The 26417-nt window shown below is 43.4% G+C and overlaps 1 protein-coding gene across 1 annotated transcript in view; it reads left to right on the forward strand.

Moving 5' to 3' along the window:
- Positions 1-26417, forward strand: part of LOC141128835 (arylsulfatase H-like) — a 105931-nt gene that overhangs the window by 9161 nt on the left and 70353 nt on the right. Inside the window, exon 4 of the mRNA XM_073616388.1 lies at positions 12072-12489. Within this exon, the coding sequence (XP_073472489.1) occupies positions 12072-12489 (418 nt within the window). The remainder of the gene's footprint in view (positions 1-12071; positions 12490-26417) is intronic.

The raw sequence follows: 26417 nt of genomic DNA on the forward strand, positions 1-26417 counted from the left end.
GCAGCGGTCTTTCAAACGCAATTTTTTTTTTACAAATACACTAATGAAATAAAAAAAAAAAAAAAGCAGTAAAGTTAGCCCATTTTTTTTCGTCCAAAAGTTTTGATTACCTGTTTTTGTGTATTTAATATTTAAGATATAGTTTTTTTTTTTAGCTAAATTCTACATACAAGTGAACTGATTGGAGGTTTGTTTTGTTTAATAAATGTTTAAATATAAAAAATTTTCTGTATCACTTATTACTTAAGGCTGCTTTCACACTGGAGCGGGCATGCGTTGACGGTAAACCGCTGTTAATTTTAGCGGCGCTATTCGGCTGCTAGCGGGGCGCTTATAACCCAGCTAGCGGCCGAAGAAGGGGTTAAATGCACCCCTGAAGCGCTGCTGCCGAAACGCTTTGCAGGCGCTTCGGCAGTGGTGCGCATTCATTTCAATGGGCAGGAGTGGTGGAGGAGCGGTATACACCGCTCCAAAGATGCTGCTTGCAGGATTTTTTTTAACATCCTGCCAGCGCATCGCCTCAGTGTGAAAGCACTCGAGCTTTCACACAGACTGCAGGGGAGCTGTTTTACAGGCGCTATTTTTAGCACAAAAGCGCCTGAAAAACGCCCCAGTGTGAAAGGGGTCTAACTGTTAGATTTTATGAGATGAAGGGAAAAAAAAAAAAATCGGCCTAATATATCGGCCCAAAAAAATCGGCATCATATATCGGCCATCGGCCACCGCGATTTCTAAATATCGGCTTTGGCATCGGCCAGAGAAAAACCCATATCGGTCGACCTCCACCTGGGGATTAGCACCACTATTTCATCCATAATTTTCTTTTGGTGAATTCGGTTTATATACATTTTGTTTTTAAGTGGCAGCTTTGGTAGGGTTTTGACATTTATTAACATAGCGCGGAGGTGGTAATACAGGTCAGGGGTGGCGTAATTTGCACCTGGTTATCTCCGGTTTTCAACAAGTTTTTATTGCTGTCTGTGACCTCTATAGCCCTTTCACACCGAGCCGCCTATAGCGTCGGCGGTAAAACGCCGCCACTTTTAGCTGCGTTTTACCGTCGGATTATCGGCGTTAAAACCGCCCGCAATTCGCCACAATAGCGGCGTTTTGTCGGCGGTATCCCAGCGCTGCCCCATTGATTTCAATGGGGAGCAGCGGTGGAGGAGCGGTAAACACACTGCTCCTTCACCGCTCCAAAGAATCTCCTGACGTCCTGCCAGTGCAGCGCTCCGGTGTGAAAGCCCGAGACAATGCTGCAGCTGTTTGAGGGCGGATTACAGGCGCTATTTTTAACGCTATAGCGCCTGCAAAATGCCCTCGGTGTGAAAGGGGTCTTAGGCTCCATGCACACTAGCTTCACCACTTCAGCCCCGGAAGAATTTACCCCCTTCCTGACCAGAGCACTTTTTGCGATTTGGCACTGCGTCGCTTTAACTGACAATTGCGCGGTCGTGCGACATGGCTCCCAAACAAAATTTACGTCCTTTTTTTTACCACAAATAGAGCTTTCTTTTGGTGGTATTTGATCACCTCTGCGGTTTTTATTTTTTGCACTATAAACAAAAAAATAGTGACAATTTTGAAAAAAAAACACATTTTTTACTTTTTGCTATAATAAATATCCCCAACAAATATTTAAAAAAAAAATGTTTTCCTCAGTTTAGGCCGATACATATTCTTCTACATATTTTTGGTAAAAAAAAAAATCGCAATAAGCGTTTATTGATTGGTTTGCGCAAAAGGTATAGAGTTTACAAAATAGGGGATAGTTTTATGGCATTTTTATTAATAATTTTTTTTTTACTAGTAATAGCGGTGATCATTTTTGGGACCATTGTCATTTATACAGCAATCAGTGCTATACAAATGCACTGATTCCTGTGTAAATGACACTGGCAGTTAACCACTAGGGGGCAGTGTAGGGGTTAGGTATGTCCTGGGGAGTGTTTCTAACTGTGGGGGGAGCGTGGCTACGTGTGACACATCACTGATCTCTGCTCCCGATCACAGGGAGCAGAGATCAGTGACACTGTCACTAGGCACAACGGGGAGATGCTTGTTTACATTAGCATCTCCCCTTTCTTCCTCTCCATGAGGCGATCGCGGTTATCCCCGTGGCGATCATGTCCACGGGACCCGCGACCCAACTCGCAGGGCTCCCAGCCGGCGCACGCTGCCGGTGTCGCATACACAATGGCACGGCGGCAAATTTACAGGGACGTACGGGTACGCCCATTTGCCCAGCCGTGCCATTCTGCCGACGTACATCGGCGTGCGCCGGTCAGGAACTGGTTAAAAAACGTTGCTTCTACAGTAGTTTTTTGTTCTGCCTGTAGAAGCAGCTCAATGTTATCCTATGTGTCCATGCACATTAGGACGTTAAGAGGCATATTTTGAGTTTAACATTTAGAGGCAGAAAAAAAAACCCTTCTGGTTTGTGTTTCTGATTGGAGCTTGGAGGCAGAAAAAATGTAAAACTCTCCTAAACTCGTCTAAACTTTGTACAAATAATGCTCTATATGAGCATTTTTTACTCCCGAGAGAACAGACTTTTTTTTAAGTCCAGTGTGCATGGGGCCTTAGCAGGATGACAAATGAGAAAAGCAGTGGTGTTTGGGATAGGAAGATGTGACAGACCTAGCCGGGAGAGAGACTTTTGGAGGGGACTATATGCTAGCCTCTTGCCGATCGATCGGGGGCCCTTGCATTTGGGGGAACGGTGCTCTTTGTGAGCTGTATGCCTGGGGACCCTTGAGGTGGTATTACTGTGGATTCGGGTCCTGGTCCCCCAGGACACACAGACTCTGGGGACCCTGGATTTGCCATATTGGAATAGTGGCTGATTCATAATGCTGGGACAGATACTGTTAGGAGATGCTGATGTAAATTCCAACACCTGTCTGTCTATTGTCTGCTAAAATGTGTATTGTAAATAAGTCTACTATGGGATCTAAGAGTCATTAGATCCCCATTGTTATTTGTGTTAATTAACTCTGCTATTGTGTGAAGAAGAGTCTATGTTGATTGTGATAATGTTGAATGGATTTTCTGAACTACAAGACGGCCAGTCTGGCCTAACGGTCATGTCTGAGTCATCTAGGCTGTCTAAAGGGATTAGTTAATTAGCTCATGTTAATTAGGTTAATTAGGTTACAGCTGTATTGTTAGAGTAATATGAGCAGGAGGTCTGCACCTCCACTTTGAGTGTATAAAAGCTGGTATTTTGCAATAAAAGAGATTCCTGTTTGAACTTACATACAGCCTGCCTGGTGTTTGTTCTGAGCTATCACAACTGGACTAGAACGGCACAGAGCTGTAGTTCTAGTCCCGGAGCATCGGATGATCGAACCGTCAGACGTTACAATCTGATTCAATAGCTTCAGAGGAGTGTCGGGAGAGTGGAACCGAGCGAGCAATAGGCTCGTTACAGAAGAATCAGCCAATTATAATACCCTGACAGAGGTTCTTCTAATGCTTTAATATTTTACTGAAAATAAATGTTTTGGTGCAGTCTGTGTCCCTACAGACACAGACTGATTTCTCATCACTTCCTGTCCCTAAAAAAGTTTAAAAAAAATTTCCCCCACCCGTTGAATAAATAGATATAATATGTAATTGAGGGGGAAGGTCCTTCACGCTACCAAGTGAACTGATACTAAAAACTTGAATAAATTAACAAAACTGTGATAATCCGAAACTCAAAACTGGCTGCAAAACTTATTTGTGTTCACAATACACAGATAAAAAATGAATAAACAAGTGATCTTGCACAGTAATAAAAAATATCACAAACATTAATGTAATATAAATGTGCAAAAATGGTGTATTAAATCAAGTCCCAAAAGCATCTAATCCATATGGTTCTTCATGCTAGGGATATCTCTAACATGTTTTCTTTTTGTGCCTTCACACACCTGTTATGTGCTCACAGAACTCTCACCTTAAAACCGTGAATATCCATTTTGATGACTCTTGCATCAAAATAAGCATTAAAATTGCATTAGAGTAAAAACACAGCATTTGAGCGCCTTCTCACTTCACTTCCGGTCGCCCTACGAAATACGTCACAACGTGTGACTTCATCAGGGAAACTGAATCAGCTGTTAAGAGATTATATTTATATGCTCCAGACAGGAAGTGATGCCGTGGCCATTTTCTTGTAGTTCATTTCTAAAACAAGCATCATGGCCATTTTCTTAGTGCTATGTCTGTATAATCAATGCATCTAGCAACCATTTTCTTGTGGTCAATCTCAAAATGTATTATGGTCAGTCTCAAAGTATACTTTCCCGACCTGCTTATAAAAAATGCAAAGATAATGCACGAACTTCAAATACAAAACTAAAATATGTAAATAAAAAATAGAGAAAAAAGTTCTGCAATGATTAGGCCAATCTAAGTGAGGTCATCATATAATCGCAGTACGTTCTCCATATGTCAGCCATATTCTTGTAGTATTATGATAAAGAAAAACCTTATTAGAACCAGATTTAAGAACAAGAGGTATGATCAATCATCCATACAGAAACAAATAGATTACGTTAATGGAATGGATTAAACATCAATGTTACAAACTCATAGTAAAAGATCATACCATCCAGAAGCACCATGTCTGATATTGGACTATAACATTCAACATAAAGAGGTGGAAAGACTAGTGAAACGACACTGGCACATCCTGAGAAATGATAAACATCTGAAAAGTATGCTCCCAGATAAACCCAATATCATTTACAAAAGAACACCAATATTTAGGGATATGATTGTAAAAACAGTAGTCGAGCCACCCCCAAAGTGGGCTATACATTTTTTGCAGGGAAGGGATTCTATCCCTGTAAAAATTGTTATACTTTTCGTCATTCACAGAAACCACGGAAGAAAAGAATGGAGTTTGTAGCCATTACAACAGGGCAAACCTACCCATTTAAGGACTTTATTTGTTGCCACACTGAGGGAGTTGTCTATGTTCTCCAGTGTAGTTGTAATCTACAATATGTTGGAAGAACGAAAAAAGCATTAAAAGTAAAGATACAGGAACACATCCAAAACATAGTAAATGGTTTCCCCAAAAACAATATATCGAGGCACTTTGCAGCAGTTCATAATAAAGACCCTACACAATTACAATTTTTTCATATAAAAATATAATAAATCATGGAGAGGGAGTCATAAGGTGAGAACAATCAGCCAGAAAGAGTCTAAATGGATACACACAGTGTGGACTTTCACCCCTGAAGGTTTGAATGTAGAGTTCGACCTTAACTGTTTTTTAAGTAACTTTTAAGATACTTTGTTGTTCATTTGATTTCATGTTACGATTCGCACTTCGTTTCCCGTTGTGCAACATTTTAGTAATTTTTTCTACAAAATTTCTGTGCAATAGTAGCTCCACAATAGGAATAGGATTTTTATTTTTATTTTTATTTATTTTTATTTTCATTTTATTTATTTATTTTTATTTTATTTTTCTTTATCAAAATACTACAATATTATGGCCGACGTATGGAGAACGTGCTGTGATTATAAGATGACCTCATTTAAATTGGCCTAATCATTGCAGCCACAATCTGAACTTTTTTCTCTATTTTTTATTTACATATTTTTTTATATATTTTATTTATTTTAACTCTGTTTTGTATTTGAAGTTCGTGCATCATCTTCGTATTTTTTAGAAGCTGGTCGGGAAATTATACTTTGAGACTGACCATAATACATTTTGAGATTGACCACAAGAAAATGGTCGCTGGACATTGATTATACAGACATATCACTAAGAAAATGTCCGGGATGCCTTGTTTTAGAAATGGACGACAAGAAAATGGCCGCGGCATCAGCCCTCTCAACTGTTACTATTACCCTTGTTAAGGGATTGCATGGATGACCTATCTGTGATGCCGCGGCCATTTTCTTGTAGTCCATTTCTATCTGTTAGTTCAGAGGTCTATTCATTAAGGTGAGTGGCCTGTACCTTTGGTGGTGGACAACACTGAAGTGGATGCACAGTGGTTAATACTGTTTTCTGGTACAATGTTTTTATTGGAAAAAAAAAGAAGGGAAAAACCCCAGATAACGAATTCCCACGCAGGGGATATGTACAAAAACATAAGAAAGAGGTTTACATAAAAGTACATAATGAAACATATTTTAAGAGTGTATTATATCAACTGACATTGACCTACCAGTTAGGGCCGTAGGTCAGTGCGCTATGTCCAGGCCATGGGGCTCAGGGGCTGAGGCAGACAAAGGTGAGCAGAGTTGTCCGCAAAACAGGGAAGAGGGTGACAGACAAACACGAGGAGAGAAAAAAGAAAAAAGAGAAGGGGGGAAATAAATAAGTATGTAGCTAGTTTCTGTTGATGAGAGAAAAGGCCCGGGAGCGGGCAATGAAGTAATGCAAATTTGGGGTCTTTGCGGAAGTGAACATGAAATAGGGAGGAAAGTAGGCCAAAGACCCTTGACCAGAAGCCTACAAGACGGGGGCAAGACCACCATGTGTGCAGTTCATCTCCTCTTTGACCACAACTTCGGAAGCATCTATCATTGCATGATGGGTTTGATTTGGCGATGCGGGCTGGAACCCAGTACCAGCGCAGGAGGACCTTATAGGCCGCTTCCAACGTGGCTGTGTTAAAGGAGCATTTTGCTATGCTGGACCAGGCTTTACTCCAATCCGCTAGATCTATGGGGGATAGGTCGCGTTCCCATTTAAGCACATAGGAAAGGGTAGTGGAAGTGTTGCCAGCAGTTAGTAAGGAGTATATCATGGAAATGGTGCCGCGAGCACCCGGGCATTGTTGGCAGAAGTGCTCAAAGGCAGTCATTTGATACGGGAAGGAGCCTAGGCGCCGGAGGGAAGTTATCCAGTGTCGCAGTTGAATGTAGCGGAAAAGTTCAACAGGTGGAGCATCATGGGTCTCTTGAAACGAGGACCACGCAGGGAAGGCGCGGGTACGAAGAAAGTGACGAACCAGGGAGAACCCATGGGCGGGCCACCACGAAAAAATATGGGGTTGTTCCAGGCCCGGTGGGAACATAGGGTTATTCAAGAGGGGAAGCAGCGGTAAGAATGGGGACATAAGTTTGCCTGAGTATCGAATCGAGTCCCACAATTTCAGACTGTGCGTCATGAGGGGGCTAGCAGAAGGCGGTCGCATTTTAGGGGGTAGCCACAATAAGGCCGAGATAGGGACAGGCGCGCAATTGGGTATCTCCAGGAGAACCCATAGGGGGGTATCAGAGGTCGCGTGGAGCATGGTGAGTTGGGAAATTTGGGCTGCTTGGTAGTACTTTGCAACGTCCGGAACGCCTAGTCCACCCCGTAACCTATGGGCATAGAGAGTGGAGCGGGAAACTCTGGGGCGTTTATGTGCCCAGATAAAGGAGAGAAGTCTGTTCTGGAGTAGCCGCAGATAGAAGGCAGGGACCCGGACAGGAAGGGTTCGAAAGAAGTAAAGAATCTTTGGGAGAATGGTCATCTTGACCGCATGGATACGACCGATCCAGGATAAAGTGGGAAATCGCCAAGAAGTCATGAGGGCCGTGATTGTGCGTAAGAGTGGGTAATAGTTGGCGGAGAAAAGGGAGGCGTAAGAAGGGGTCAACTTAACGCCCAAGTAGTCCAGAGAGGGACTTGCCCATCGGTAAGGGAAGGAAGATTGGAGATGTAAGACTAGGGGGCCTGGGAGAGTGACATTCAGGGCGGTAGTTTTGTGTGGGTTGATACGGAGGCCAGAGATAGATGAAAATCGGGTTAGAAGGGCCTGGAGATTTGGTAGGGTGACGATGGGGTTGGTGAGGGTTAGGAGGGCATCGTCAGCGAATATATTCAGTTTATAGTTGTCACCTGCGTAAGGGATGCCCGTGATATTAGGGTCTGCCCTGAGGGCAGTAGCTAGCGGCTCAAGGGCAAGAACAAAAAGGACCGGAGATAGAGGGCAGCCTTGCCTCGTTCCTCTAGAGATAGGAAAAGAGGACGAAAGGCAACCAGCATAGCGGACCGAGGCAGAGGGGGTTGAGTAAAGGGCCGTCAGCCACGATAGAATCGAGTCGCCAAAGCCCCAACGTTGTAGCACGTAACGAAGATAGTCCCATGAGAGGGTATCGAAAGCTTTATAAACGTCAAGAGAGAGGAGAAAGCCTGGGATTTTGCGTTGCTGCAGTAGGGTGATCAAGTGAACAACTTTCCGGACATTGTCCCCCGCCTGACGGCCAGGTACAAAGCCCACCTGGTCTCTATGAACCAAGGAGCGCAAGTATTTGTTAATGCGAAAGCATAGGATTTTCCCCAAGAGTTTCACATCCTCATTTAATAGAGAGATTGGGCGAAACGCCTGGGGTTCGTGAGCCTCCTCTGTGGTCTTAGGAATCATGGAAATGTGAGCTCGTAATGAGTCCGGGGAGGGCAGCGCACCTTGTTTCATGCAGTTGAAATAGGCCGTCAGATGGGGGAGCAAGAGGGGAGAAAGCTTACGGTAGTATAGTCCGGTGAAGCCATCTGGGCCCGGGGCCTTCGAAACACGAATACCCTTGATGGCCTGAGTCACCTCCAGTTCGGTAATGTCAGCATTAAGAGTCGCACAGGCTTCTGAGGAGAGAGGCGGAAGATGAAGATCACGGAAGAAATCGTCCGCGAGATTAAGAGGGAAGGGGGAGGGTTTGCTATAAAGTGAGGCTAGGAAATCTGCCAGGGCTGCAGTGACTTTGCTCGGATCTGAAGTGAGGTCTCCATTAGCAGTACGGAGGCGGATAGGTTTATGGCTGCGAGATGTAGCATTGAGTTTCTTAGCCAGCATTGCGCCCGGTTTATTCGCGCAAGAATAAAATTTATGTTTAGCCCACCACAGGGCCCTCTCGGTTTGGTCGGAGGCCAACAAGTCTAATTCGGCTGCAAGGGTGTCCCTAGCTTTCTTATTTGCTAGCGTGGGGTGGGATTTCCACTCTGCATCAGCGGAGGCCAAAAGAACTGTGGTTAATACTGTTTTCAAGCACCCTGTTCACTATCAAGGAGTCTTCTTTCTTTCTGCTGGTTTATCAGTTGATGACACCTTTCTGCTTCAAGAAACTTCACACTCTGAGACTTTCTGTGGTTCTGTGTTTTAGTAGTAGTTTCATCTGAGCACTGCACTGCTTTTTTATCTATGTTTGACTGAAGTATTGTTTTATATTGACTTTCAGTGTTCAGCTGCATACTGTTAGTATTGGTTTTGCGCTGTCTGATTTTTTTTTTTTTTTTTTTTTAATGTAATTGAGCAAAAATGTTAAAATGTTTGAAGACATCTTTTAAAAAGTAAATCATAGATTATCCATAATATAGTTTGTTATTTGACATGGTTACTTAATTAGTTAGCTAGTTAGAATTTGTGTGAAATTATATATATATATATATATATATTTATATATATATATATATATATATATATATATATATATATATATATATATATATATATATATATATATATATACATACATACATACATACATACATACACACAGTGGGGACGGAAAGTATTCAGACCCCCTTAAATTTTTCACTCTTTGTTATATTGCAGCCATTTGCTAAAATCATTTAAGTAAATTTTTTTCCTCATTAATGTACACACAGCACCCTATATTGACAGAAAAACACAGAATTGTTGACATTTTTGCAGATTTATTAAAAAAGAAAAACTGAAATATCACATGGTCCTAAGTATTCAGACCCTTTGCTGTGACACTCATATATTTAACTCAGGTGCTGTCCATTTCTTCTGATCATCCTTGAGATGGTTCTACACCTTCATTTGAGTCCAGCTGTGTTTGATTATACTGATTGGACTTGATTAGGAAAGCCACACACCTGTCTATATAAGACCTTACAACTCACAGTGCATGTCAGAGCAAATGAGAATCATGAGGTCAAAGGAACTGCCTGAAGAGCTCAGAGATATAATTGTGGCAAGGCACAGATCTGGCCAAGGTTACAAAAAATTTCTGCTGCACTTAAGGTTCCTAAGAGCACAGTGGCCTCCATATTCCTTAAATGGAAGACGTTTGGGACGACCAGAACCCTTCCTAGAGCTAAACTGAGCTATCGGGGGAGAAGAGCCTTGATGAGAGAGGTAAAGAAGAACCCAAAGATCACTGTGGCTGAGCTCCAGAGATGCAGTCGGGAGATGGGAGAAAGTTGTAGAAAGTGAACCATCACTGCAGCCCTCCACCAGTTGGGGCTTTATGGCAGAGTGGCCCGACAGAAGCCTCTCTTCAGTGCAAGACACATGAAAGCCCGCATGGAGTTTGCTAAAAAAACACCTGAAGGACTCCAAGATGGTGAGAAATAAGATTCTCTGGTCTGGTGAGACCAAGATAAAACTTTTTGGCCTTAATTCTAAGCAGTATGTGTGGAGAAAACCAGGCACTGCTCATCACCTGTCCAATACAGTCCCAACAGTGAAGCATGGTGGTGGCAGCATCATGCTGCGGGGGTGTTTTTCAGCTGCAGGGACAGGACGACTGGTTGCAATCGAGGGAAAGATGAATGCGGCCAAGTACAGGGATATCCTGGACGAAAACCTTCTCCAGAGTGCTCAGGACCTCAGACTGGGCCGAAGGTTTACCTTCCAACAAGACAATGACCCTAAGCACACAGCTAGAATAACGAAGGAGTGGCTTCACAACAACTCCATGACTGTTCTTGAATGGCCCAGCCAGAGCTCTGACTTAAACCCAATTGAGCATCTCTGGAGAGACCTAAAAATGGCTGTCCACCAACATTTACCATCCAACCTGACAGAACTGGAGAGGATCTGCAAGGAGGAATGGCAGAGGATCCCCAAATCCAGGTGTGAAAAACTTGTTGCATCTTTCCCAAAAAGACTCATGGCTGTATTAGATCAAAAGGGTGCTTCTACTAAATACTGAGCAAAGGGTCTGAATACTTAGGACCATGTGATATTTCAGTTTTTCTTTTTTAATAAATCTGCAAAAATGTCATCAATTCTGTGTTTTTCTGTCAATACTTAAATGATTTTAGCAAATGGCTGCAATATAACAAAGAGTGAAAAATGTAAGGGTGTCTGAATACTTTCTGTCCCCACTATATATATATCAAAGAAGTTTAAAAGACTTGCCAGCTATTAGCAAAGTGAACATTTAGCACCACTAATACAATCACTTCACCTCTAGCTCAAGCTATATATAGTTATAGCTACAGTTTGCTGATTTGTAGATTTGAAATAGTATAAAAACAGTAGTACACAAGGCTTGAGGACTCTTCCACACTCACACTTCTACTCACACACTTCAAGACACTCCACCTTCACGCACACACAGAAGGAGACACTTCTTCACACACACAGAAGGAGACGCTTACATTTTACACTGAAGAAGACATCTTGCTTACTTTAGGCCTATATACAGCCTAACTCCTAACAGCTGTTCTAACAAGAAACCTCTCTGACAATAGAGAAAGCAAGAACCTAATTATCTTCCTGTATTGTCTACTACAGTTTTTGTTCATAATATCCTTTGCTTTTCTTCAACAAGCTGTATAAAGTTTTAACTCTGTATTTATTTTCAAGTTGATGCCAAGTGTGATCAAATAAACTTACACTTTGTTTTAAGACAGCCTGGCTATTGAACTATTGAACAAAACGCCTACAAAGACACTGTTGACATTACACGTGTCTGTGAGAAGTTTTATCCTACATTTTACACCTTGTAAAAAGCACTCCATAGCTAATCATTATTCAGTGATTTTTTTTTCCCAGGGATATTTTGCCCAAGCTACTTAAAAAATATTTTTTTTCTACAAAATAATACCAATAGCAAGATTGGTTTGACCAGTTTGGCCAAAATCACTCCGCTCATCCCAAATAGCAACATATTGTTCTTAGTTTGGTGCTTTTAACCCTGACATGAAAATACTGTATCTTGTTTTTAAATGTTACACTCCAGCGGTATTTTAAGGTATTGTACATTGGGTGTCTGGGATCTATCATTTTCCTTTTTAATAATTCTTTTTATTTTGTCTTGTTCTAACAAATCTGAAATGTTTTTTTCAAATGTTTTTTTTATTTGTTTTAAAACAGGAAAGTGGCACTTGGGTGTAAATTGTGAATCAAGGAATGACTTTTGTCACCACCCATTAAATCATGGCTTTGATTATTTTTTTGGTACACCTTTTACTCTTATAAATGACTGTGAAGCCTCAAGACCAAGTGAAATGCTTTTGAATAAGAAAAAAATGACGTTTTATGCACAGATTTTCACCATCACTGTGCTTACATTACTAGTTATCAAACTTTTACATCTAATCATTATTCCATGGAAGCTTTTTATTTTTGCATTTTTTGGTTCAATTTTTTTCCTATATTGGTATGTAGCCCTTGCATTTCTACCACACTGGAACTGCATATTAATGAGAAACTTTGACATTGTGGAACAACCAATGGATCTGGAGTTAAAAGTTAGCCAGATAGTTGAGGAGGCCAAAGCATTTATTACCAGGTAAGAATAAACTTATTATTGTTACAATAAAGCACCAGTATAGGTTTATAGATTTTAGAGTTTTAAATTTAAAGTGGACTGGTGCTTTGTCTATGAAGTGCAAAGCAACAGGTTCACTTTAATGATGATGCCTTAAGCTATGAATCCTTCCTTTGTTTTTTCTTTTCCTCTCCTGCTCCATTCAGCTGTCATGAGTGAGGAAGCATTTGCCCTGTATAAGCTCTATTCTGGAGCTTGCACAAGCCAGAGAAGTCTCCCTCCTCCTATGTGACAGCCCTAGCCTATCGTTCGTCACATGCTTCCCAATACCTGGAAATGATGGGTAGATTTCATCACCGTCAATCAAGAGAGGTTGAGTATATACTGCTAGTGTGGCTGTCCTCCATGGACAAAACAGTGTCTTTTAAGTCCACCTAAAATATTTGTCTCCGGCAGAATGGCCTGAAGAAAATTATAGAAGGTAAGAAAGGTACCAAATGAGTTTCTCGCTTTCAGACTTAAACACCTGAATTCGGCCTGTATTCAACAATTTAAAGGGCTCTTAATTACATTGAAATCTCACCCTCAAAAGTAAACCTGTGCTTCTCCATGCAAAGAAAAGCAACTGTTTCATTTAAATGGCAGCCTCCCCAACTTACTGTCCTTTTTTCTCTGCCACTGCTCAGTTTACCTGCAGGAGTGAAGAGAAGTCATGTGCAAGTTCCAAGTCGCTCTGGTCAGAGCTTAGACCAGACTAAGGTTTCTGTTCACACTCATTTGACTGTACTAGGGCCTGGAAATTGCCACGTACGCAACCTATCTTGGGAGGAAAGGGAGAGAGTCACATTCCCTAAACATAGCAAATAAAAATATGTGTACAAATTATATACATGCCTTTCAAGGTGCTTTGTCAGGAAGTACTATGACAGTAGATGATATCCTACCAAAAGGACACTGGCTCGTTACCCAGTGTTGACCAGTAGAAATAGGCTTGACGCATTTCGTGGACTTCTATCCACTCATCAAGAGCCAGGTGCATCCATGTTCTATAGAGAAATGTGGGTAACCCATATGGTCTGGTTAGTATACCCTTATGTGGAAACATGGAAAAGAGTGGTCATGCCAAATTGTACTCACATAAAACCACAGCTGGAAATGTGCAAAACCACATGCCGGGGGTCCATCATTGAGCCTGGCCCGGGAGCTGTGACAATGTAAGTCAGTAAGATAGTCTTAAACTAAACAGGGCCATGACCCTTTATTCCGCACCAATTGGGTGCAGGGGTTTGGGTGGGCGTCCCCACCGTGCATCAGCGCCACGCCCCTGACGCTGTGCGTATGATGCCCTATTGGGCAGCTGGTCACGCACGCGTCTGTTATATCACCGGGTTTTACATGTGGGGAGTCACTCCGGCATCCTGCCGTGGTGCCTCTCCTTCTGTGCCGTACCAGCGTGACGCTGGGGGGAACCATCTGGCATGATGCGTTCGCATTCCATCCCCCTTTCTACCATCTCTCCATTGTTGACCCAGTACAGAGCCTGTACTTTTAGATCCCTGTCCCTTCTCCACCTGGCTTTCCATCCTATTTGGACTCCTCAAGGTAAACCCATGGTACTTACCCCACTATCAGGGTCATGGTCCTGTTTAGTTTAAGACTATCTTACTCACTTACATTGTCACAAATATACATTATTTCTACTTTGTACACCCTAGAAGTCCTATTTATACATGGGGAATGGCGTGCGTTTCCCTATTTCCGGGTGTTTTCCCTCCTTGTTTACTATATACTTCGATTGATAAATTTTCAAAATTTATGTATGCTATACTGTTCTTTATGCTGTGTCGATCATTGGTCTCAATAAACATACATATGTTTGGGCTTAAAGAGAAAAAGATTCACCCATGGGACTTTGAATGAGGTGTCTATGATGATCACAAGTAATTGAATAGAATAGTATAAAAAATATATCAGATTTATTAGAATCATTGTCATACAATACAGGTCATGCATCTGGATGGCAATTCATAAGAACGGCAACATAACATAATGGTCCTAAAAACATAACCAAAATAACATTGATCAGAGTAAAATGAATACAGATATACATAATACATCTCTAACCCGACGCGTTTATGATTCTAATAAATATGATATATTTTTTATACTATTCTATTCAATTACTTGTGATCATCATAGACACCTCATTCAAAGTCCCAAGGGCGAATCTTTTTCTCTTTATGTGCAAATTAGGGATGGAGGTGCCTCATGTTAGGGAGCAGTCTTCAGCCTCTTCTCTTTTTCTATGTTTGGACTTATGTGAATTTGATTGGTCCCATCATGCACACCTCATTCAAGGTCCCAACCTCCCCCCTCTTATATACGCAATAGGGATGGGGACGTGAGCTTTTCCTCAAGTTCCATTTAAAATCCCAGGTTCGACCTTTCCCCCATTTTTTCTACCAGTAGAAATAGTAGCATGGATACAGTTACAGTGCATCTGGAAAGTATTCACAGCGCTTTACTTTTTCCACATTTTGTTATGTTACAGCCTTATTCCAAAAGTGGAATTTCCACTCATTTGTTTCCTCCCCCCCCTCCGGTGCCACAACTGGCACCTTTCGGGGGGGGGGGGACAGGATCTTCCGGGTGCCGCGGATATTTACGTCTAGGCTTCCTCCTCTTCCCCCTGTCACCTGGTCAGTGGGAGCGAGGAGCGGAGCCTCGCGCATGCGCAGTAGGGTTCCCAACGTGAAGCCGTAAGGCTACACTGCTAGGTTCCCTTACCTGCAATGGCAGGAGTAGCACCCGACAACCAATGGAAAAGTCAGCTGCGGTGCCGACATCGCTGGACTCCAGGACAGGTAAGTGTCCTATTATTAACAGCCAGCAGCTGCAGTATGTGTAGCTGCTGGGTTTTTAGTTTTTGCAGTGGTGGGCGGAACACCGCTGTGAATTCATTATTTTCCTAAAAATTCTACAAACAATACTCCATAGACCCCTTTAAGGCGCTTTACAGGCATTTTAGCGCTAAAGATAGTGCCTGTAAAGTGCGTGTAAACCGCCTCCCCTGTCTCCCCAGTGTGAAAGCCTGAGTGCTTTAACACTGGGGTGGTGCACTTGCAGGACGGGAAAAAAAAGTCCTGCAAGCAACATCTTTGGGGCGGTGCAGGAGCGGCGTATACACTGCTCCTAAACTGCCCCTGCCATTGAAATCAATGGGCAGTGCTGTCGAAGCGCCTGCAAAGCACTTCAGCAGCGGCGCTTTTCAGGTGCTATTAACCCCTACTTTGGGGTTAAAAGTGCCCTGCTCCCGCCCGCACAGTGCCGCTAACGCAGCCTGTGCCCCAGTGTGAAAGGGCTCATAATGACAACATGAAAAAAGTTTGAAATCTTTCCAAATTTATTAAGAAAAGAAAACGAAAAAATCCCATGTACATAAGTATTCACACCCTTTGCCATGCCACTCAAAATTTAGTTCAGGTGCATCCTTTTTCCACTGATCATCCTTGAGATGTTTCTACAACTTGATTGGAGTCCACCTGTGGTAAATTCAGTTGATTGGACATGATTTGGAACATGTCTATGTCTATTTAAGGTCTCACAGTTAACAGTGCATGTCAGAACACAAACGAAGCCATGAAGTCCAAGGAATTGTCTGTAGACCTCAGAGACAGGATTGTACCGGGCACAGATCTGGGGAAGGGTATAGAAACATTTCTGCAGCATTGAAGATCCCAATGAGTACAGTGGCCTCCATCATCTGTAAATGGAAGAAGTTTGGAACCACCAGGACTCTTCCTAGAGCAGGCTGCCTGGCAAAACGGAGCGATCGGGGGAGAAGGGCCTTAGTCAAAGAGTTGACCAAGAACCCGATGAACAGAGCTCCAGCGTTTTTCTGTGGAGAGAGGAGAACCTTCCAGAAGAACAACCATCTCTGCAGCACTCCACCAATCAGTCCTGTATGGTAGAATGGCCAGAGGGAAGCCACTCCTCAGTAAAAAAGGAAAATAACAGCCCACCTGGAGTTTGCCAAAAGGAACCCGAAGGACTCTCAGACCATGAGAAACAAAATTCTCTGGCCTGATGAAACAAAGATTGAACTCTTTGGCCTGAATAGCAAGTGTCAGATCTGGAGGCAACCAGGCATCGCTCAACATCTGGCCAATATCATACAGTGATAAAAAGTGATTAATGCGCTACCTTCAACTGATTCAGGAAAAGAGCTGCTACAAACAATGTGACAAACATAAATAAATGGAATAGATAAATTGTAGCGCTTAAAGCAGAACAACATAAACACTGTATGTGATATAAAGTAAATGTCTCTACAAACATATGTAAATACCCCACTGGAGGGGTGTAATCAAGAATGAAGAAAAGTCAGTGACAAAAAGATAATTAAGTGAAGTCAGGACTGGGGTTCCATCAACATTCCAGGTATCCAATCAGAAGTCATCAAAACAGTAAGTAGATGTAAATACGCTTACCAGAACTGTTGGACTCTACTGCCATCAACATAGAGTCAATCGAGCAGTGTACCACCACGGGCGGATGCACGGATAGCCAAGGACCGATGGAACACCTGCAGGCCGGGATGTCACCGCTGAATCACCAGGATAGAAGCAAGGACCAGTTCCAAGGTTCAAACATTTTCTCATATCCAGGAAGTATGTGGAAAAAAAGGGGAATGCCTCCACATAGTGCAAATCAGGGTTGTTTATTGCTAAAAAAACGTTGTACATAAAAGTGATCACAAGTATAAAAACAGAGTGGCAATGTAGAAAGTTAAAGCCGCCCTACGCGTTTCGATCAATAGACCTTCAACAGGGGCATAAAAAACTTCTACTACACTGCCTAAATATATAGAATATCCTTGAAATTACAATAATACTACTAGACCAATCAGCTGTGAGAAAACTAAGAAAATGAATATCATTGGATGAATGATGGTCATGTGATTAGACGTGGCCAACCTCGTCTCAAGATCCAATCACTAAATGGATGGTTGGATACATATACATGAATTTCCCAATGAAAAGGGCATGCGTCACCAAGGCCAGGTGGTCAGCTGACAAGTCCCAAGTCAATGTCTCGTGCAAAAGCCCGCGAAAAGGCAGGGCAAAGCATGTGACACTGTCGTCTCCCAGAAGTACACACACTGCACAATGGGACAGCCAGACAACAGTGAACGCCGTGTCAAAAAGCCCACGAATATGTGGGTGTGTCCGTACGGCGGTCACCTGACACGTGACCGATCCTCATGTGACGCCGACGTCAGCCGGGGGCGTATACCAGGTCACTGAACGATCGGCAGCGTGCGTCACGCTGAAAGGCCCACGTGAACGTGGAACTGCTCATGTGACCCTCACGTGATAAAGTAAATACATGACAAATATCAAATGACGTCACATGAATCAATGTAAATAAGACAAATAAATGTAAAAAACGGAAAATGGGACGGGCAAGGCAGGCCACCCCGCTTGAAATAAACTTCCCGTGGGGTCCCTATTGTGGTGTAATAGGTAATGACGGGGTACCGTGTGTTTGCTTTTGCCACTCTTTATGCCCGCAATATGTTCGTTCACACGTACAGTGAACTTTCTGATGGTCCGACCCACATATTGCTTCTTGCATGGGCAAGTAAGCAAATATACCACATATTGGGTGGCACAAGTGGCAAATTGTCTCATACAGTAGGTACGTAAGGTCATAGTGGAACTAAAGGTATCGATTTTGCGTCTCTCTGCAACATTGTGCACACACACATTACACCTTCGACACGGGTAGAAGCCTTTACATTGTTGAAAAAAATTAGACTTTTTTTGGGGGGTCTATAATATTAGGAGCAATTTGTCCTTGTATAGAGCGGTCACCTCTAAAAATAACACCAGTGTGCTCTGGGAGCACAGGGCCCAGGAATCTATCGCTCCTAAGTACCTTCCAATGTTTCCTAAAAATCTTTTATTTGTCTGGACTGCGTGGAATACGTGGTGAAAAAAAGACCATCTAAATTTGGAATCAGAAGAAACGGTAGGACGTTCAACCAAGGTAGAGTTCCTATCAATCAATGAAACTCTATTGATTTCTACATCCAATTCTTTCGGATCATACCCCTTAGCAACAAATCTATCTCGAAGTACTTGAGACTGTGTAAAGTAATCTGAAATCCTTGAACAGTTACGGCGCAGTCGTAAGAACTGGCTGCGTGGAACCGACTTTAGCCATTGGGCATGGTGACAACTATTCGACGGGATATATCCATTTCAGTCGGTAGGTTTAAAATAAGTTCTAAACTCTAAATGTTGATCTACCATCATAATTTCGAAATCCAAAAAATGGATCGAACTCGAACTGGCTTCATAGCTCAAGGAGATACCGCGGTCGTTAAGATTGAGAGTGGCCATAAAACAATCCAAGGACTCGCGGTTCCCATGCCATAGGAGGAGGATGTCGTCAATGTACCTAACCCAGAGGACCAATTCTGGTCTCCGGGAGGCATAGACGACATCCTCCTCCCATTGTGCCATGAAAAGGTTGGCCAAACTGTGGGCAAATTTAGCCCCCATGGCCACCCCCTTCTGCTGTACATAGAACTGATTTTGGAACCAAAAATAATTGTGGCACGTGGCGAACCCCAATCCTGGCCAATATCATCCCTACAGTGAAGCATGGTGGTGGCAGCATCATGCTGTGGGGATGTGGATGTTATTCAGCAGCAAGAACTTGGAGACTAGTCAGGATCAAAGGAAAGATAAATGCATCAATGTACAGTGACATCCCTGATGAAAACCTACTTCAGAGCGCTCTGGGCCTCAGACTGGGGTGAAGGTTCATCTTTCAACAGGACAACGACCCTAAGCACCCAGCCAAGATATCAAGGGAGTGGCTACAGGACAACTTTGTGAATGTCCTTGAGTGGTCCAGCCAGAGCCCAGACTTGAACCCGATTAAACATCTCTGGAGAGATCTGAAAATGGCTGTGCACCGACACTCCCCATCCAACCTGATGAAGCTGTAGAAGTCCTGCAAAGAAGAGTGGGAGAAACTGGCCAAAAATAGGAGTGCCAAGCTTCATACTCAAAAATACTTGAGGCCAGTGGCGGCTGGTGACGTTTTAGGATGGGGGACAGACCCCTCCCTTCCTTTTTGACCCCTCGCACTTGGTGAAAATGGGCGTGGTTTCAGCGAAATAGTGGACGTGGCTCTAAGGTGCTGTAGTTAGCGTCTGAGATGAACGAGGGATGGAGGGAGAGGGAGAGAGAGATGGAGGGACAGCAGGCCCAGATCCTACACAACAATAGAAATATGTGTATTCTAGAAAGTTTAACAATCAGCAGATAAAGATATTCCAAACACCTGGTGTTAGCACTTCAATCATCCCGGCACCATGGTTGTTATGGTGTCAGGATGATTGAAGCGCATTATTTCTATTATTACATTGCAATATAAAATTATATCATTCAACTCAACATAATGCAGAGTCAGTGGGAGCCCTGAGCGTGTCACTAGCCACGTCGCCTGCCACCAGATGCCATCAGGTGTCCCCAGCGGAGTCCGTCCTTACATGGAGCCTGTGTCACACCAAATGCAGACTGTGTCCCCCAAATGCAGCCTGCTGTGTCCCCCAAATGCAGCCTGCTGTGTCCCCCAAATGCAGCCTGCTGTGTCCTCCCAAATGCAGCCTCCTGTGTCCCCCCAAATGCAGCCTCCTGTGTCTCCCAAATGCAGCCTCCTGTGTCCCCCAAATGCAGCATTGCCTGTACTACTTACCTTGCTGTGTGTTGTCCTCTCCTGTCCTGCGGTGTCCTCTTCCACAACGGCGATGGAGGGGTCCGTCCGTTCCTCTCATACTTCCTGTTTCCTTTCTCCCGGGCGCAATGGGAGAAAGAAAACAGGAAGTGACATCAAACTGAGATGTCAATCAAACCGCCCAGCCGTAGTAATATATACTACAAGCGCCGGGCGGAAGCTACTCGGCACTTTGGAAAGCGCCGCGAGGCGGGCTAAACGCCCGCAAATGAAGCGCCACGTCTGCAATCTTGTGATTGCATAGATGTGGTGCTTCCCATAAGTGCACTGTGTCCAGCATCTGAACACAGGGCACTTGTTTTTGTTTTTTGTTTTTAATTAAAGGGCCAGTGTTTTTTTTTGTGACTGCCTGGATGGGGGGCAGCGCCCATGCGCCCCCTACGGACGGTCCACCACAGCTTGAGGCTGTAATTGGTGCCAAAGGTGCTTCAACAAAGTATTGAGCAAAGGCTGTGAATACTTATGTACATGTGATTTGGGTTTTTTTTGTTTTTTTTTGTAAATTTGCAAATATTTCAAACAAACTTTTTTTCATATTGACAACAGTGTGAAAGATCCTGCGAGCCACACAAAACTTAACAAAGCACTACTCAGCTGCGTGCGTTAAACACGTCTCATACGTGTGCAAATGACAAATATAAAAAGGATTACGCTGCGCTAGCATGATAGAACAACTGCTTCTAAATAAACGCATGTGGATGTGGGAAACACAATAACTCTACAAGGTAAGTGGACCTAATAATAGATAAATACTCTGAATACAAATGTAAAAATTGACAAATGCATATAAACGCATCAAAGTATAAATGCAGATTCAAATGTGAAATATGACAGATTAATGCATCACTGTGCACTTTGATGCGTTAATCTGTCATATTTCACATTTGAATTTGCATTTATACTTTGATGCATTTATATGCATTTGTCAATTTTCACATTTGTATTCAGCGTATTTATCTATTGTTAGGTCCGCTTACCTTGTAGAGGTATTGTGTTTCCCACATCCACATGCGTTTTATTTAGATGCAGTTGTTCTATCATGCTATAATTTTAGTAGCATGTCTAACACACTCTAGCGCAGCGTAATCCTTTTTATAAACTTCTTTCAAGTTGTCATTATGGGGTTTTGTTTGTAGAATTTTGAGGAAAATTATTAATTGAATCTGTTTTGGAATACGGCTGTAACATAAGGAGGGGCGTGACCGGATGTGAAAGAAGCAGGACGTGTTCCCGGTGAGCTCCACATCTCTCCTGCAAATACATCCGTTTCTCTGGAGTAATATAGCCTGATTTTCGGTACATAAGTACCGGATAGTGTGGACTGCATCCTGGTCATAAAAAAAGGAGCTGCAAGGGCTGGGACGCAGGCTCAGAAGTGCCAACTCAGGACCCGTGCTGCACGAGGCTCTCATACGAGTCCCGCCGCCGCCATCTTGCCTCCTCCCTGCTGTACTAAGCAGGAGTATACACAAGCCGTGAGAATGGCGTCTCCAGCCGCTGCGGCTAAAGAATCGGGATCTGATGATTCTCCCTCGGTCTCCCTGGTCCCAGGGACAACACAGGATGCTATTACCAGACCTATTTTAGAAGCAATAGCAGCAAGAAAGGCGGCGGTCATGGTGAGCATAGACCATCTTACTACAGAGTGCACTTTGATCAGACATGACCTGGACAAGATAAGGGGCAGACCTACAGTTGCTGAAGACAGAATATCTGAGGTGGAGGATTTATCTCATTCTCAGGGGAATCAACTGACAGAATTGCACACCATGGTGAAGTCACTGCAAAGCAGACCCGACGACGCAGAAGACAGGCAGAGGAGGAATAATGTACAGGTGGTAGGCCTGCCAGAAGGGGCTGAGGGTTCCCAAACTACTTTATTTGCAGAACAGTTTTTCAAGCAATTGCTAGATCTTGGGGAGCTCCCCCCAACATATGTGGTAAAACGAGAGTATCGTGTGCCCACAGGCAGACGCCCGCCAGGGGAATACCCCCGACCATTTCTGTTACGGTTCTTGAATTAGAGACCGCGACAGGATTCCGGCTGCTTCAAGAAAACACCCTGAGTTAAAGTTTGAGAACGCCAAGGTGATGCTGTTTCCCGACTTTTCAGCAGAGACTCAGAGGAAAAGGCGCTCTTTCAATGATGTAAGGAAGAGGTTGAGAGAGAAAAATATTCAGTACAGTATGCTCTACCTCAGCAAGCTGCGGATTCAACATAATGGCGCAGTCAAGTTCTTTGATAATCCGAGTGAGGCCTGCGAATGGATGGATCGGAACCTGTGAGGACTGCTGCAGTCTGGCGAAGTACTGAATATACACTATACACCTGATGCACCGTAAAATGTTCACGATTTAATACGGGCAAAATGGGAGGTAAAGAGCAACTCCGGATTAAAGAACCTCTCTCCCCAGGTTTTATTTTTTCTTTTTCCTCAGGGTTTTTTTTTTCTTCCTCATTCTTGTGTTGGTACTGTCTAACATTTGAGTTAAATTGCATATTACAGAATGCTGGTGTCTCTGCTCTAATCTTTGATACATTAATCCTGAGGATTGTATATACAGTGCCATACAGAACTGGATGCTCCTACGTATACATTCATATGTGCTTAAATTTTTGTGTCTTTATTGTGTATTTTTTATCTTTTATTATTTTAATTTGTCTTTATCTGCTTCATGCTCCTTCTATTGTTTTATGATGCAGAGTTTGCAGAAACCATTGGAATTTATTACTAGTTCTGCTGGACACTCGCACAGACGGTTGACCTTCTAAACTGTTTTTCTTCCCTTTTTTTGGGAATTTTTTCAATTTGGGATTTAAAGCTACATACCGGACATAGTTTTTTTGTTTTAAGTTTTTGTGTTTTTTTTTTTTTCTGGTATAATGGCAGGGGGGGTATGGTATAGTCTAAGTTTTTATAAGGGGATTAATATTTGCTCAGTTCTCTGCTCTCGGTTCGTAATAATGGGGCTGCTAGCTTCACAGTTCACATATACTGGTTACTGCTGGGGATTGGTAGGCCTATATAATGCAAAAATATTGACAAGGTACTATGGCTAATCCAATTAAATCCTTATAAGTACATCTGTTCCCTGCACAGTTAATCAAGTGGTGTCAGATCCAGGGGGAAGATATGTGGCCTTGGTATTAGATATCTGCTCCAGTAAAGTGTTGCTGGTGAACGTATATTTGCCACCTCTATTCAATGTGCAATGTTTATATGATATGTTAGTCAAACTAGCGCCTCATGCTCATCTCCCGCTGTTAATCATGGGGAACTTCAACGCCATCTTGGGGGCGTTGGACTCCTCTAATATGGGATGGTTGTCTTCGGTGGATCTTACATCCTGGGTAAACATGGCAGGTTGGCTACGGAATGATCGGATAACTACTCTCTTTGGGGACTCGATTACAAATTATTGGAAATCAAATGAGGAATCCGCTGACCCTTCAATGGTTTGGGATGCATTTAAGGCGGTAACCAGGGGAGATTGTATTTCAGCCATAAAAAAGGAAAGGGTGGAACAAAATGCTGAGGTTAAATTGTTGCAAGACAGAGAAAGGGAATGCGCGGAGAGCAATGCCAGCTGTCCCTTCGGATTCCTCCTATGTGGCCCTGTTGGAGGCTCAGAGGTTGTTCAACCTGCACTTCAACAATCTGGCACATACAGAATCAAAGCATAGGACAGAATCACTGTTTGTGGAGGGAGACAAAAATGAGAAGCTCCTGGCCAGGCTGGTGGCAGATTCCCACCAACTAGCAAACATCCCAGTTGTCAAACATAGGGGCGGGAACTGGTTAGCAATCCAATAAACATAATGTCTGAGTTTCGGGACTATTTTTCGACCCTGTATGCACCCATTCCCCACTATATCCACTCGGCCCTGGAGGACTTGTTGGGAGGTCTCCCTCTTCCCAGACTATCTGACATGGACAGGGGGGCCTTAGAGGTGGACATCACTAACAAGGAGGTGATGTCAGCGATCTTTGCATTTCCTCCTAATAAAGCGCTGGGCCCAGATGGGTTTCCAGCGGACTTTTACAAGATCTATGCTGATCAGATAGCACCCAGACTCACAGCATTATTAGCTAATTGAAAGTAATGTCAGCAATTACCTGCGTATATGCTAGATGCTTATATGATTCTACTTCCCAAGCCTGGCAAGGACCCACTAGACTGTTCATCATATAGACTGATCGCCCTATTAAACATGGATTTGAAAATCCTAACGAAGGTTTTAGCAAAGAGACTGGCGGGAATCATTTCTTCCTTCGTGGATATTGACCAGATGGGGTTTATGCCCGGCAAGTCAACAGACACCAACCTAAGAAGGCTGTTCACTCACTTGCAGCTCCACAATTTCGACTCGCCCACTAGAGTTGTGGTGTCCATCGATATTGAAAAAGCTTTCGACTCTATCACCTGGCACTATATGTTGACGTGCTGGAGAAAATGGGTTTTGGTCCAACATTTAGAGGATCTCGATGCTCTATAGCAATCCCAGAACAGTAGTCTGCATGGGAGCACACGCTTCCCCATTTTTCCAAATTGGCAGGGGCACTAGGCAGGGATGTCCCCTGTCGCCTTTTTTGTTTGCTCTCATGATGGAACCTATCGCAGTAACATTGAGGGCTGCCGGGGAAGTTAAGGCGATTAGGGTGAGCAACATAGATGAAAGCCTGGCACTTTATGCGGACGATATGTTGCTGTTTCTGAGAGACCCAGGGGGGTCACTGATAGCTGCACTACACATTAAGAATGAGTTTTCTCAGTATTCTGGGTTAAAAGTCAACTGGTCTAAATCATCTATTCTACCGATTGATATGGGTGCGAAGGACATTGCAGACCCGGCTTTGCCTTTGAAGTGGGTATCACAGATCACTTATTTTGGGGTCAAAATTACAGCAGATGTGGCGGATTATATATCGCTTAATCTGACACCTCTTCTGATATTTCTTAAACAGAAAGCTCAAGCCTGGCAAAAACTCCCCTTGCCTCTTTTATAGGACGGATTAACCCTTTGAAAATGAAAATTCTCCCTGTCATACTATATTTTTTGTGAAACGCTCCCATTTGGATTCCCAAGTCCTTTTTTAAAAAATTAGATAGCCTCACTAGCTCCTTTCTTTGGGCTCCTAAACAGCCAAGAATAGGTCTGAAAGCATTACAAGAACCATGGGGTGGGGGTGGACTGGCCCTCCCGGACTGGCGAAAATATTATATAGCCGGACAAATGGTGGTGGTGGTACATAGATGGCTGACATCGGACGATGGGGACTCAGCAACGATCTTGGAAGCTGCACACCTGGGCTCCTATGAGTCCCTGCGGATGGCCATACATAGAGGAACCATAATGGATCTTCCTCTTACTGCTTCAATGAAGGCCATGATTAAGGCATGGGGGGAAGCAGTTGGAATGGCATGTCCTAGTTACCAAGGTCTCTCTCCATCCACTCCCCTGTGGATGAATCCCAGACTGTCACATTTCTATTAATTTCATGATCCCATGGGATGGGCAACAAGGGGAATCAAAACTCTTAAGGACATTACTATGGACAGGAAATTGCTGACGTTTGACCAGCTTAAAGCCAGACACGACTTACCTAACACTCAATACTTCTGGTATATCCAGCTGCGCCATGCGTTTCACTCGCAATTTAAAAATAAGACGATAGAATCATTTCCCTCAGACCTAGAAAACCTGTTATCCACAGAGGACCTTCCCAAGACGCTTTCAGTTTCCTATAAGGAGTTGTTTAAGACCAAGCCGAAGGCAGTAAACAAGTGTAGGGAGCATTGGGAAGCTGAGGTCCCAGATATTCAAGGAGAGGACTGGGATGATATGTGGACACACCCGTTTCAACATTTAATTGCTGCTAGAGATAGACTGATTCATTTTAAATTCTTACACAGGATTTATTATACGCCAGCTAGACTGGCTTCCATTTACCCAACAGTGCAGGCGGAGTGCTGGAGATGCTCTTTTGCTCCAGCGGCGGCTGAACGCATATTTTGGAGCTGCCCAGATCAAACAGTATTGGTCTGGGGTCACCTCCTGTATCTCGGAGGTTCTGATGACTCCGATCCCAATGACGGTCAAGGTGTGTCTCCTGGGATTGGTTGAGGAGGTGGTA

This window comes from Aquarana catesbeiana, linkage group LG02 (assembly GCF_042186555.1).
Source record: "Aquarana catesbeiana isolate 2022-GZ linkage group LG02, ASM4218655v1, whole genome shotgun sequence".
Taxonomy (NCBI): domain Eukaryota; kingdom Metazoa; phylum Chordata; class Amphibia; order Anura; family Ranidae; genus Aquarana; species Aquarana catesbeiana.